The sequence below is a fragment of the Pleurodeles waltl genome, chromosome 2_2 (genome assembly GCF_031143425.1).
Source record: "Pleurodeles waltl isolate 20211129_DDA chromosome 2_2, aPleWal1.hap1.20221129, whole genome shotgun sequence".
Lineage (NCBI taxonomy): Eukaryota > Metazoa > Chordata > Amphibia > Caudata > Salamandridae > Pleurodeles > Pleurodeles waltl.
Genome location: NC_090439.1, coordinates 1,159,676,586 through 1,159,690,824, shown reverse-complemented (window position 1 = coordinate 1,159,690,824; position 14,239 = coordinate 1,159,676,586). Strand labels below are relative to the sequence as shown.

Sequence of the window (14,239 nt, the reverse complement as noted above, 5' to 3'; positions counted from 1 at the left end):
GCCTCCTAGGACGTTCTTACCTTTAATACCCGAGTACTCACAGACACACCTGTGATCTTCTGCAGCCTCCTACGACGCTCTTACCTTTGATACCCTAGTGCTCACAGACACACTGGTGCTCCTCTGCAGCCTCCTACGACGCTCTTACCTTTGATACCCTAGTGCTCACAGACACACTGGTGCTCCTCTGCAGCCTCCTACAGCGTTCTTACCTTTGATACCCGAGTATTCACAGACACACCGGTGCTCTTCTGCAGTCTCCTATGACTTTCTTACCTTTGCTACCTGAGTACTCAGATACACCTGTGCTCTTCTGCAGCCTCCTACGATGCTCTTACCTTTGCTACCTGAGTACTCACAGACATACTTGGTAATCTTTGTCTGTCCTCTCTACGGAAGCCCAAGTTGCCTTGTAAGTTAAAATACAAACCCACAGACCTCTTGTGCTCATCCACAGCCCCCTCTACAGGCTTATGAGAATATGATCCCTGAAGGCCCACACACAGCTTATGATCCTGGGCAGTCCTCACTTTTTGTTCACCTGGAAGCCATGTGATACTAACATGCTCACCGAGATACCCTGTGCTCTACTGCAGTTTCCTCTGTGGGGTTTACGATGTGGAACATCTGATCCCAATACAACTCGGGCCGGATTCTCTGTGTAACCCAAAGAATGACATGAGTGGTCGCTAAACTCCTGCAGACGCACTGTGTGCTCGTGTGCAGCCTCCTTCCTGTATGGACGCATAAAGTGTCTTCATGTGTTCGAACACCCACAAACGTACCTCACACACTCCTGCGGCCTCTTCTAGGAGTCTCGAGGTGCGGGTATGAGACCCCAGGGCTGTGACTATTGGAAGCCCCTTCTCTGTGGACTTGGTACCTAATGCTCGTGGGCACGAGTTCCAAGGTACCCCCCAGATTACAACGAGTGCTGTGTCCATCCATCCACCCGTGCCCTGCGCCCAAGGGCACAACTCTGCATAAATCCCTCGTAGTGCCACGAGTCAGGCCTGGATATCTACAGACAGACCCTGTCCACTTATGGAACCTCTTGTGGGTCGTGGGGTGGGAACATGTGACCCCAGGTCAGTGAGACATGCCAAGTGCACTTATGAGGTCCCTTCTATGCGGTTTCCACAACTTGGGGCAGAACTATCTATGGAGCCCTCGGAATGCAGCAAGTGATCCCCTATTCCCCCAGACACACTGTGTGCTCTTGGGCAGCCTTTTCACGGGGTTCGGCCTGAACTCCTATAGACAGACCTTGTACATGTTCTCCAGTGTCTTGGGCTTCCCACAACAATCTCACACTGATCGTGTGCTCTTCTGCAGCTGAATGTGAGGGTTCAAGGGGTGCACTGACCTTAGATCCCTGATTGCCACTGAGTCACCCGGTGCCTTGGCATCCCAGATGGAGACAGTCTATGTTTCTGCACTCACCACTATGGGGCTCACTCGGTGACTGAGACTTAGCTTGGCTCCTCCTACAGCCTCCTAAGCAGCAATCCCTGAAGGTGACCAGTAGTAACATAGGCGCTGCCACACACTCACCTTGTACTCTTGGGCAGCCTCCTCTATGGGAGTCACCGAGTGAGACCTGTGCTCCTCGGATCTGTCGCACACCACACAGATCAGTGACTGATCCTCTGCACAGAACAGCCTGAGTTTCTCCTCGTGTTTCTCGCAAAGATTCTCCTCCGGGGGCTTCACGGGGGGCAGGTGAAGCTGTTTTAACATTTCCACAATGTTTCCCAGTTGTGTGTTGGGTCGGAGGATTCTCCCAGGTGATATCTCTCTGCACTGCGGACAGGGGGAGTTTTCATCTCTCCCCTCCCAGCTCTGAGTGATGCAGGAGCGGCAGAAGTTGTGCCCACAGTAAATAGTCACAGGATCAGTAAAATATTCCAAACAGATGGAACAAGTGGCCTCATCTTTGAGATTCGCGCCCTGAGCTGCTGCTGCCATGATCCCGGAAATGCAGGGAGGGAAAGTTCAGCTTCTTTTCTCGGTTGTGTAAAGTGGGCGTGCCTATGTGTGTAAAGTGGGCGTTTCTGTGTGTATAAAGTGGGAGTGTCTCCGTTCATGAAGTGTATAAAGTGGGAGTGTCTGTGCCCCCCCCCCCCCCACCTTCTCCTGTGTGTCCTCGGACTTCCTGCTTTTCTCTAAGATGGGGGTGTCTGTGCCTATAAAGTGGGGTGTCTGTGCCACCCCCCCCCCCGTGTGTGCTGGATCTTCCTGCTTCTCTCTAAGATGGGGGTCACTGTGTGTGTAAAGTGGGGGTGTCTGTGCCCCCTCCTCCTGTGTGTCCTCGGACTTCCTGCTTCTCTCTAAGATGGGGGTGCCTGTGCCCCCCCTCCTCATGTGTGTTGGATCTTCCTGCTTCTCTCTAAGATGGGGGTGCCTGTGTGTATAAAGTGGGCGTGTCTGTGCCCCCTCCTCCTGTGTGTTGGATCTCCCTGCTGCTCTCTAAGATGGGAGGGTCTGTGATTCTAAGGCAGCACCAGAGGCTTCGGTTTATGCTCCATCTTTGGTGTTGGTTGTCAATCACACACACAGCAGCCAACAAAATTAAACTTTATAGAGGACTACGGCCCATATTTATGAAAAGTTTGCGCCTCATTTGAGTCACTTTTTGACGCAAACGCGGCGCTAACTTACAAAATATATTAGCGCCGCTTTTGCGTGAAAAAATGACGCAAATGCGACGCAAGGTTTTCATAAATACGGAGCCACATTTCTCGCCAATCCCCGTAGACACCGTGTCCCTGCGCCGATCTCGGCCCATTGCTGCCGGAGGCACGGGGGCTGCACTGCCGGCCTTAACCCTCCTGGGATACGGGCGGGAGCCGTCCCGCCCCAGGTGAGGGCGCCACACCCTCCGCCCCCGCTGTCAGGTCTCCTGGGAGACGGGCGGGAGCCGTCCCGCCCCAGGTGAGGGCGCAACACCCTCCGGCCCCCGCTGTCAGGTCTCCTGCGGTGACTCTGGGTGCTCCCGAGGCGGGACAGGCTGGGGTGCGACCCTCGCCGGAGGTCCCCGGTCCTGCCAGCATTACTGTCGCTATACTCGGAGCACAGGAGCCCCTAGCCTGGGACACGTGGTCACCGATTACTTATTTGTTACCAGAGGGCAGGAGCGCGAGCGCCCTCGAAGGAGACGGTCTTGTCTCATGCCCTCCTTACTCCTGCTGCACTGTTACTCGTGACCTGATTTTACTGCCTGTCGCGTGCTCGCCATGTTTGGGGGGGGAGGAAGAGGGGGGTACATGTATAATCTTCAGAGGGGGGCATTGCAGAATAATGCTACGACTCACGCCATATGAAAATGTTCTCCTAATGTGTGCATTTATCGGGGTGAGACCGGTGACCTGTGATTTGGGAATGTTCCAATCTGTGCATGTAGGTTTGGGGATGGAATGTTCCACTCTGTGCATGTAGGTTTGGGGATGGAATGTTCCACTCTGTGCATGTCGGTTTGGGGATGGAATGTTCCACTCTGTGCATGTCGGTTTGGGGATGATGATTATATGACACCTGCTTATTGTTGCAGAATGCCAGTAACTGTACCAATCTGACTACTGCTAGTTTGGTTAGCAGGGTCCCAGCACACTCTCAATCAAAGTCAGGCAACATGTGGGGGGCAACCATGCCCAGAAGGCCGTTTTCCTGCATGTTTGTTATGCAAACACTTTACGCATTGCCTCTGGGATAAGCCTGACTGCTCGTGCCAAGCTACAAACGTTGTGAGCAGGGGTTATCTTGGAAGTGTAGCTCTCTTGCCCTGACGAGAGTGATGGTCCCTGCCACGCTAAGGTGCCTACCCTAGCCAACCAGGAACCCCGTTTCTAACATTGGTGATCAGCGGTGAGGATCGGACTTGCTCTTGCACAACACCATTGCGACTGATTATTGCACCACAAATTGCACTTAGACTACTACGTGTTTTATGTTCTCCTGATTTCTATCATTGGTCGTTTTTCCTGGTTTCAGCTCTTACCCCTGGGTATTTTGTTATTACACTTGTTTTCTGATACCTTGCCAAAATGGGTTTAACCTTTGTCCTAGGCAACCTGTTTGATTACACTCAGGAGATATTAAAGGTTTTCTGTAGGGAGTAGGGACCTCGTGAAAACCTTATATTTTTTGTCAAGGGTGGCATGATATTGCCAACAGATACCCAGGGGGGTAGTGCTTCTGAGGGTACCCAGAGGAAGACCCTGAGTTGAGTGATGGTGCTAGTACGCAGTGAAGAGACTGACCTGGGAGGAGGGAATGACCGAGCGGGGACGCCAGTTGACAGGGAGGCCCCGTAGCTAGGGAATCCTTTGCTGGGCCCAGTGTTGGGAGCAGCGTCACCTCCCATTCCTTGTCGCCTGAGGAGCTCAGATATAACCAGGAAGAGAGGGACCTGAAGTTGCAGCTGGCATGTCTGGCTGTGGAGAAGAGAAAGGCAGAGGTAGAGAAGGCCTTAGTGTAGGAGGCTGGCCTGGTTTGTAGTGGGTACCTTGGGTACTTACACCGTACACCAGGTCCAGTTATCCCTTATTAGTGAAATGTAGGCAGTGTTCTAGCAGCTTAGGCTGTCTAGAGGTAGCTGTAGCAGAGCAGCTTAGGCTGAACTAGGAGACATGCAAAGCTCCTACTATACCACTATAGTTACACAGTACTTATGAACAATAAAATACAATACTCAGTGTTACGAAAAATAAAGGTACTTTATTTTAGTGACACAAGGCCAAAAATATCTTAGAGGCAATACATCTTCTGGAGGTAAGTATTATACACAATATATACACTAGATACTAAAATCAGGTAAGTAAACAAGCATAGGATAATGCAAACAGTAGAAAATACAATAGAATGCAATAGGCCTAGGGGCAACACAAACCATATACTAAGAAAGTGGAATGTGAATCTCAAATTCCCCCCTAGGCAAGTGTAGTGTGTAGAGGGGCGCTGGGAGTATAAGAAAATACCAAAGGTAAGTAAAGTACCTCACCCAAGAGCCCAAGAAAGTAGGAGTAAAGTACTGCAAGTTTCCTTAGGACACACTACAAGTCGTGATAAGAGATTTTGCAAGAACCAAGCAAGACTTCAATTAACAAATGGTGGATTCCTGGACCTGAAGACCTGTAAAGAGAGGAGACCAAGGGCCATATGTATGAACACTTTTTCCCATAGACACAGAATGGGTAAAAACCTTTGCTACATCTGGCCCCAAGTCCAGAAGTCGCAGAAGATTCCAGGAAGGACAGGAGCCCCTGCCAACCTAGAAGATGGTGCAAAAGAGGATTCTCCAGTTAGAAGAAGTCTGCAGAAGAGCACCAAAGAAGATGGCCTCGGGTTCTTGCATGGTGCAGGAGGTGTCCCACCTCGAGTTGTTGAATGCAGGCAATGTGCGTCGCTGGACTCGTCCAGCAAGCCTTGGTTCAAGCAAGATTGTGGTTTGTGTCAAAATGGCGCTGTGGCCTCAACTCAGACTGAGGAGGCAAAGGGGGCTCCCAACACCGGAGAGAGCCCACAGATGACCAGGCAACACCCACGAGTGTCCCAGGACGCAGGGACAAAGGAGATGCAAAATGCAGTTGGTGCAGCACAACAAAGGAAGGTCCCACGTCGCCGGAGAACAACTCAGTGTGTTGAGCGTCGCAGGACGGAGTGCTGGGGACCTGAGCTACACTGTGCACAAAGGATTCTTGGAAAAAGTGCACAGAAGACCAGGAGCTGGCAAAGACGCGGTGCACAGGGGTACAGTCGCAGCAGGCGGAGGCAAGCTCTTACCTCCACCAAATTTGGACAGCTGGACCTTTGGACAGTAGGGGTCACTTCAGTCCACCACCTCTGTTCCAGGGATCACGCTCGTCGACAGGAGAGGAGTCCCAGAGTACTGGTTGTCATGAAGAAGGGTGCATGCTGGAGCAGGGCAGTGACTCCGTCACTTCACAGGAGATTCCTTAGGTCCCTCTGGGTCTGGGTGAAGACAGGGAGTCTTCAGACAGTGCACACCTTGGAAACTGTTGCAGTTGCTGGCTGGAGCTGAGGTTGCAGAGTCACAATAGCCTTTCTGGATACTTTGTTGCAGTTACAGCGGTTCCTGGAGCAGTCTGCGGTTGATCCGGTGGTCAGAGAATGACGCAGGTGTTGCAGAGGATTCCTGGTGGAAACTTGCAAGCTGAATCTGAAGAGAAACCCACAGGAGAGACCCTAAATAGCCCTGAGAGGGGGATTGGCTACCTACCCAGGCATGAGCCTATCAGGAGGGGTCTCTGACGTCACCTGCTAGCACTGGCCACTCAGAGGCCTCCAGAGTGTCCCCACACTTCAGAAAACAAGATGGCTAACGTCAGGGACACACTGGAGGAGCTCTGGGCACCACTCCTGGGGTGGTGATGGACAGGGGAGTGGTCACTCACCTTTCCTTTGTCCAGTTTTGCACCAGAGCAGGGACTCGGGGTCCGTGAACCGGTGTAGACTGGCTTATGCAAGGAGGACACCATTTGTGCCCTTCAAAGCCTTTCCAGAGGCTCTGGGAGGCTACCCTCCCAAGCCTGTAACACCTATTTCCAAAGGTAGAGGGTGTAACACCCTCCTCCCAAAGGAAATGCTTTGTTCTGCCTTCTTGGGACTGGGCTGCTCAGACCCCAGGAGGGCAGAACCCTGTCTGTGAGGTGGCAGCAGCTGTAGCTGCAGTGCAAGCCTCAGAGTGCTGGTTTGGCAGTACTGGGGGTCCATTGGGGAGCCCCCAGGTTGCATGGGATTGGCCCCCCAATACCAGATTTGGAATGGGGGGCAATTCCATAATCCTAGACAGTTACATGGCCATATTCGGAGTTACCATTGTGAAGCTACATATAGGTATTGACCTATATGTAGTGCACATGTGTAATGGTATCTCTGTACTCACGAAGTCCGGGGAGTTGGCCCTGAACAACATGGGGGCACCTTTGCTAGTGCAAGGGTGCCCTCACACTTAGTAACTTTGCACCTAGCCATCAGTCAATGAAGGTTAGACATATAGGTGACTTATAAGTTACTTAAGTGCAGTGAAAATGGCTGTGAAATAGTGTGTGCACTATTTCACGCAGGCTGCAGTGGCAATCCTGTGGAAGGGTTTGTCTGAGCTCCCTAAGGGTGGCAAAAGAAATGCTGAAGCCTGTAAGGATCTCCTGGAACCCCAATGCCCTGGGTACCTAAGTACCATATACTAAGATCTTATAAGGGGGGTCCAGTGTGCCAATTGGAATTGGAATATGAAGTCACTAAACTATAGTGATTAATTTGGAAGCAGAGAGAGCATAAGCACTGAAGTTCTGGTTAGCAGGACTTCAGTGACATAGTTAAGCACTACTGACAACACACACATAGGCCACAAACTGAGCACTGGGGTCCTGACCAGCAGGATCCTAGTGAGACAGTAAAAACACACTGACACACACAGGCCAGAAATGGGGGTAACCATGCTAGAAAGAGGCTTCTTTCTCACACTAAGTCCAGTAGAGGATAGCAGAGGCAGAGAGGGCCTTTGCCAGGGAGAAACTCACTGCTGAGTGCACTCTGAAAAGTCTGGACTCCCCAGCGCTGCAAGGGGAGTCCAGTGGTGGCAGCAATGTTGAGTGCAGTGGCAGGGACAATGCCCACAGACCTGGCGCTTGGGTTCCAAAAGGCGGAGGACATATATCAGTGGTTGAGGGAATCTGAGGAGGCTCTGGTAGTGCGCAGGATTCCTGAGAAGGATTGGGGGACTGGCCTGGGGAGATATATTCCTGAGGATGAGAGGGATGCCCTACTGGCCCTGGAAGGGAGTGACATGAAGGAATATCCCCCTATGAAGGAGGAGCTGATAAGGAAGTATGGCTTCACTCCTGAGGAATACAGATTGAGGTTCAGGGGCAGTAAGAAACTGTCCCACCAGTCTTGGGGGAGTTTGTGGAGGGTTGCTGCATGGCACTGGGTGGATGGGTAGCACAGTAGACCATTTTGAAGGGTTGTTCAATCTGATTGTCAGAGAGCACCTGCTTCGTTGTTGTTTTTCAGGTCTATGCCAACACTTGTCAGTGTGTGAGCTCTCTGACCCTAGGGAGCTTGCTCAGGAGGCAGACTTCTGGGTGAGTGCCAAAGGGTCTGGTAAGGCATTTGGGGATGCTCCTGAAGGGAGTGGCTTAGGTATTCGGCTTCCAATGTCCTAGGTAGGTCCCAGTGTAGTGGGATGGGTGAGGGATCCTATGTCTGGTCTCAGAGGAGAGAGAATGGGGGTGGGATGAGTCCCAGGATGCCCGAGACCCATACCCAGAGCCTGGAAGGTTCCATGAGAGAACCCCAGGGAGGGAGCCTAGCCTGTACCATAGGGCCATCTGCTGAGAGGGACCCTATAATGTCAGGAGGACTTGGGCAGGTGGCTGTCCCCAGTGTTTCTCCAGTCCTGGTGTCTGGTAGTACCACTCCAGAGTAAAGGAGGTGGGAGGCCATAAGAGGGGTTGAGAGAGGATTGCTGTCCCCATTGGAGAACTGGAAGGGTCAAGGGTCAGCTCTGAGGTCAGAGACCCCCCAGGAATGGCCCTGATGATACCAGTTCTCATCTAGTGAGGCTTCATGCTCTGCCAGATGGGCAGGGATTGGGAGACCAGCACCAGACCATTGTGCTGCTCCTAGGGATGGTGTTTCCCTTGAGGGGTGGTAGAAAGACTCCCCAGGAAGGCCTGGGTTGCCAGGCAGTGGTCCAGTCCAAGGGTACAGACCCTAGGCTGGATTGTCAGTTTCAGGGGGGTAAACTTTGGCCAAATGGGGGGATCGGTTTGCCCATTCGTCCCACCCGGTGTGGATTTTAGGGGTTCTCTCCATGGGGGAGGGTTGCGGAACTCTGGAATGGGGACTAGGGAGGGAGAAACTCACCTCGGACCCCTGTTCAATCCAAGGGTGCAGATCATGGGTTGGGAGGCCAGTTGCAGGGTGGTGACCCTGGGCTGGTGGGAGAATTGTGCAGGACGGCTGTTCCCAGCACCCTGACTGTTCTGGACTCTTTTGGCACGACTCCTAGGAGAAGGCTGTGGACCCTAGAAGGAGGGATAGGGGGAGGAGAGCCTCGCCCCTCTCTCCTCCCCCCTCTCCCCAGTCCAGTCTATGGGTGTAGACCTCAGACTGGGAGACCAGTGGCAGGGTAGATCCCCTGAACTGGTGGGAAGTGGAGTGGAGAGAGGATGGTATGTGCCTGGGGCTACAGCCCCCGACTCAGAGAGGTTTTAGAGACCAGAGGCCCCTGGATGGTCTCGAAACTGGCTCTGGCTACCATCAGCTAAGGAGCCCCCATGGGTTAGCCTAGGTTGTCTGGGAACCATTGACAGAGGTATCCAACTGGGTTCAGATTGGTGTAGAACTGGAACGTGACCCTGCCATTGCGGGCCAGGGTCCATGTTGTGTCGCCCCAACCAGGGAATGCTCATCAAGGTATTGATTGGTCTCCCCTGGCTTTCGGTTGGTGGGGGGTTATGTTGGACCTGGCCTTTTTTTGCAAGGTCATCCCCAAAGTTTTGTCTTCCTCCTCCTATTTTTCTGACCTCTTTTTGTTGTCTCTAGGACTCTGGGCACTTTATCACTTCTGCTCAGTCCTAAAGTGCATGTTGTAGGAGGCTGGACTGGCTTGTAGTGAGTACCAAGGGATACTTACACCTTGCACCAGGCCCAGGTATCCCTTATTAGTGTATAGAGTGTCTAGCAGCTTAGGCTGATAGATAATGGTAGCTTAGCAGAGCAGCTTAGGCTGAACTAGGAGACGAGTGAAGCTCCTACAGTACCACTAGTGTCACTTGCACAATATCATAAGAAAACACCATACACAGCTATACTAAAAATAAAGGTACTTTATTTTTATGACAATATGCTAAAGTATCTCAGTGAGTACCCTCAGTATGAGGATAGCAAATATACACAAGATATATGTACACAATACCAAAAATATGTAGTATAGTCTTAGAAAACAGTGCAAACAATGTATAGTTACAATAGGATGCAATGGGGACACATAGGGATAGGGGCAACACAAACCATATACTCCAAAAGTGGAATGCGAACCACGAATGGACACCAAACCTATGTGACCTTGTAGAGGGTCACTGGGACTGTAAGAAAACAGTGAGGGTTAGAAAAATAGCCCACCCCAAGACCCTGAAAAGTGAGTGCAAAGTGCACTAAAGTTCCCCAAAGAGCACAGAAGTCGTGATAGGGGAATTCTGCAGGAAAGACCAACACCAGCAATGCAACAACGATAGATTTCCAGACGAGAGGACCTGTGGAACAAGGGGACCAAGTCCAAAAGTCACAAGCAAGTCGGAGATGGGCAGATGCCCAGGAAATGCCAGCTGTGGGTGCAGAGAAGCTGCTACCAGGCAGTAGAAGCTGAGGATTCTGCAAGAACGACAAGGGCTAAAAACTTCCCCTTTGGAGGATGGATGTCCCACGTCGTGAAGAGTCGTGCAGAAGTGTTTTCCTGAAGAAAGACCACAAACAACCCTTGCTAGCTGCAAATCATGCGGTAAGGGTTTTTGGATTCTGCTGTGGCCCAGGAGGGATCAGGATGTCGCCAATTGCGTCTGGGGACAGAGGGGGCGTCCAGCAAGACAAGGAGCCCTCTCAGAAGCAGGCAGCACCCGGAGAAGTGCCAGAACAGGCACTACGAAGAGGAGTGAAACGGTGCTCACCCGTAGTTGCACAAGAGAGTCCCACGCCGCCGGAGGACAACTCAGGAGGTCGTGCAATGCAGGTTAGAGTGCCGTGGACCCAGGCTTGGCTGTGCACAAAGGAAATCCTGGAAAAGTGCACAGGAGCCGGAGCAGCTGCAAAAGACGCGGTTCCCAGCAATGCAGTCTGGCGTGGGGAGGCAAGGACTTACCTCCACCAAACTTGGACTGAAGAGTCACTGGACTGCGGGAGTCACTTGGACAGAGTTGCTGGATTCAAGGGACCTCGCTCGTTGTGCTGAGAGGAGACCCAGGGGACCGGTGATGCAGTTCTTTGGTGCCTGCGGTTGCAGGGGGAAGATTCCGTCGACCCACGGGAGATTTCTTCGGAGCTTCTAGTGCAGAGAGGAGGCAGACTACCCCCACAGCATGCACCACCAGGAAAACAGTCGAGAAGGCGGCAGGATCAGCGTTACAGAGTTGCAGTAGTCGTCTTCGCTACTTTGTTTCAGTTTTGCAGGCTTCCAGCGCGGTCAGCAGTCGATTCCTTGGCAGAAGGTGAAGAGAGAGATGCAGAGGAACTCTGATGAGCTCTTGCATTCGTTATCTAAGGAATTCCCCAAAGCAGAGACCCTAAATAGCCAGAAAAGAGGGTTTGGCTACTTAGGAGAGAGGATAGGCTAGCAACACCTGAAGGAGCCTATCAGAAGGAGTCTCTGACGTCACCTGCTGGCCCTGGCCACTTAGAGCAGTCCAGTGTGCCAGCAGCACCTCTGTTTCCAAGATGGCAGAGGTCTGGAGCACACTGGAGGAGCTCTGGGCACCTCCCAGGGGAGGTGCAGGTCAGGGGAGTGGTCACTCCCTTTTCCTTTGTCCAGTTTCGCGTCAGAGCAGGGCTGAGGGGTCCCTGAACCGGTGCAGACTGGCTTATGCAGAAATGGGCACCATCTGTGCCCATGAAAGCATTTCCAGAGGCTGGTGGAGGCTACTCCTCCCCTGCCTTCACACCTTTTTCCAAAGGGAGAGGGTGTAACTCCCTCTCTCTGAGGAAGTCCTTTGTTCTGCCTTCCTGGGCCAAACCTGGCTGGACCCCAGGAGGGCAGAAACCTGTCTGAGGGGTTGGCAGCAGCAGCAGCTGCAGTGAAACCCCTGAAAAGGCAGTTTGGCAGTACCTCGGTCTGTGCTACAGACCCGTGGGATCATGGGATTGTGCCAACAATGCCAGGATGGCATAGAGGGGGCAATTCCAAGATCTTAGACATGTTACATGGCCATATTCGGAGTTACCATTGTGAAGCTACACATAGGTATTGACCTATGTGTAGTGCACGCGTGTAATGGCGTCCCCGCACTCACAAAGTCCGGGGAATTTGCCCTGAACGATGTGGGAGCACCTTGGCTAGTGCCAGGGTGCCAACACACTAAGTAACTTAAAACCCAACATTTACTAAGTAAAGGTTAGACAGATAGGTGACTTATAAGTTACTTAAGTGCAGTGAAAATGGCTGTGAAATAATGTGTGCATTATTTCACTCAGGCTGCAGTGGCAGGCCTGTGTAAGAATTGTCAGAGCTCCCTATGGGTGGCAAAAGAAATGCTGCAGCCCATAGGGATCTCCTGGAACCCCAATACCCTGGGTACCTCAGTACCATATACTAGGGAATTATAAGGGTGTTCCAGTATGCCAATGTAAATTGGTGAAATTGGTCACTAGCCTGTTAGTGACAATTTGGAAAGAAATGAGAGAGCATAACCACTGAGGTTCTGGATAGCAGGGCCTCAGTGAGACAGTTAGTCATAACACAGGTAACACATACAGGGCACACTTATGAGCACTGGGGCCCTGGCTGGCAGGGTCCCAGTGACACATACAAATAAAACAACATATATACAGTGAAATATGGGGGTAACATGCCAGGCAAGATGGTACTTTCCTACACAACCCCCCCGCCCCCAAACGAAGGACAATAAGACTAGTCATTACCTGATGGGTCTTCATTGTCTAAGTGGAAATATCTGGAGAGTCCATCTGCATTGGAGTGGGTACTCCCAGGTCTATGTTCCACTGTATAGTCCATTCCCTGTAGAGATATGGACCACCTCAACAATGTAGGGTTTTCACCTTTCATTTGTTTTAGCCAAAGTAGAGGTTTGTGGTCTTTCTGAACAATGAAGTGAGTGCCAAACAGGTATGGTCTCAACTTCTTCAGTGCCCAGACCACAGCAAAGGCCTCCCTCTCTATGGCTGACCAACACTTTTCTCTAGGGGTCAACCTCCTGCTGATAAAAGCAACAGGTTGATCCTGGCCCTCAGAATTAAGTTGTGATAAGACTGCCCCTACCCCTAATTCAGATGCATCAGTTTGGACATAGAATTTTTTAGAGTAACAGGGGCTTTTCAGGACAGGTGCAGAGCACATGGCCTGTTTTAGCTCCTCAAAAGCTTTCTGACAGTTTGCTGTCCATAATACCTTTTTAGGCATTTTCTTGGATGTGAGGTCATTAAGAGGGGCTGCAATGGAGCCATAGTTCTTTATGAACCTCCGATAGTACCCAGTGAGGCCTAAAAAGGCTCTCACCTGAGTCTGAGTAGTAGGGGGAACCCAATCTATAATGGTTTGGATTTTCCCCTGCAGTGGTGCAATCTGTTCTCCACCTACCAGGTGTCCCAGATAAACCACCTTCCCCTGCCCTATCTGGCACTTTGAAGCCTTGATAGTGAGGCCTGCCTTTTGCAGGGCCTCTAAAACCTTCCATAGGTGGACCAGGTGATCATCCCAGCTGGAGCTAAAGACAGCTTTATCGTCCAGATATGCTGCACTAAAAGCTTCCAGCCCTTGCAGGACTGTGTTCACCAACCTTTGAAAAGTGGCAGGTGCATTTTTCAATCCAAAAGTCATTACTGTGAATTGGTAATGGCCTCCAATGGTTGAAAATGCAGTTTTTGCTTTTGCATCTTCTGATAATTTGATCTGCCAATACCCTGCAGTCAAATCAAAAGTGCTTAGATACTTGGCAGATGCCAGTGTATCTATTAGCTCATCTGCCCTGGGTATAGTGTGAGTATAAGTTTTGGTAACCTGGTTTAGACCTCTGTAATCAACACAAAACCGCATTTCCTTCTTTCCATCTTTGGAATGAGGTTTTGGTACAAGTACCACAGGAGAGGCCCATGGACTTTCAGAGTGCTCAACCACTCCCAGTTCAAGCATTTTCTGCACCTCTTGCTTTATGTAGTCTCTGACATGGTCAGGCTGCCTATAGATCTTACTTTTGACAGGCAAGCTGTCTCCAGTATCTATAGTGTGCTCACACCAATAAGTGGTACCTGGCACAGTAGAGAAGAGTTCAGAAAACTGACCCAAGAGATTTATGCAGTGGTCTTTCTGCTCAGCAGTAAGACAATCTGCTAGTACTACCCCTTCCACTAGAGCATCTTGTTCTGTGGAAGAGAAGAGATCAGGGAGAGGGTCACTCTCTTCTTCCTGTCCCTCATCAGTTGCCATGAGGAGGGTGAGATCAGCCCTGTCATAGTAGGGTTTCAGGTGATTGACATGGAGCACTCTAAG

At 51.3% G+C, this 14,239-nt stretch overlaps 1 protein-coding gene across 1 annotated transcript in view; it reads right to left on the bottom strand.

Moving 5' to 3' along the window:
- Nucleotides 1–2,002, bottom strand: part of LOC138282995 (E3 ubiquitin-protein ligase TRIM39-like) — a 34,481-nt gene extending 32,479 nt beyond the window's left edge. Inside the window, exon 1 of the mRNA XM_069221089.1 lies at nucleotides 1,555–2,002. Coding sequence (XP_069077190.1) covers nucleotides 1,555–1,968 — 414 coding nt within the window. The 5' untranslated portion in view covers nucleotides 1,969–2,002. The remainder of the gene's footprint in view (nucleotides 1–1,554) is intronic.
- Nucleotides 2,003–14,239: the final 12,237 nt, after the last annotated feature.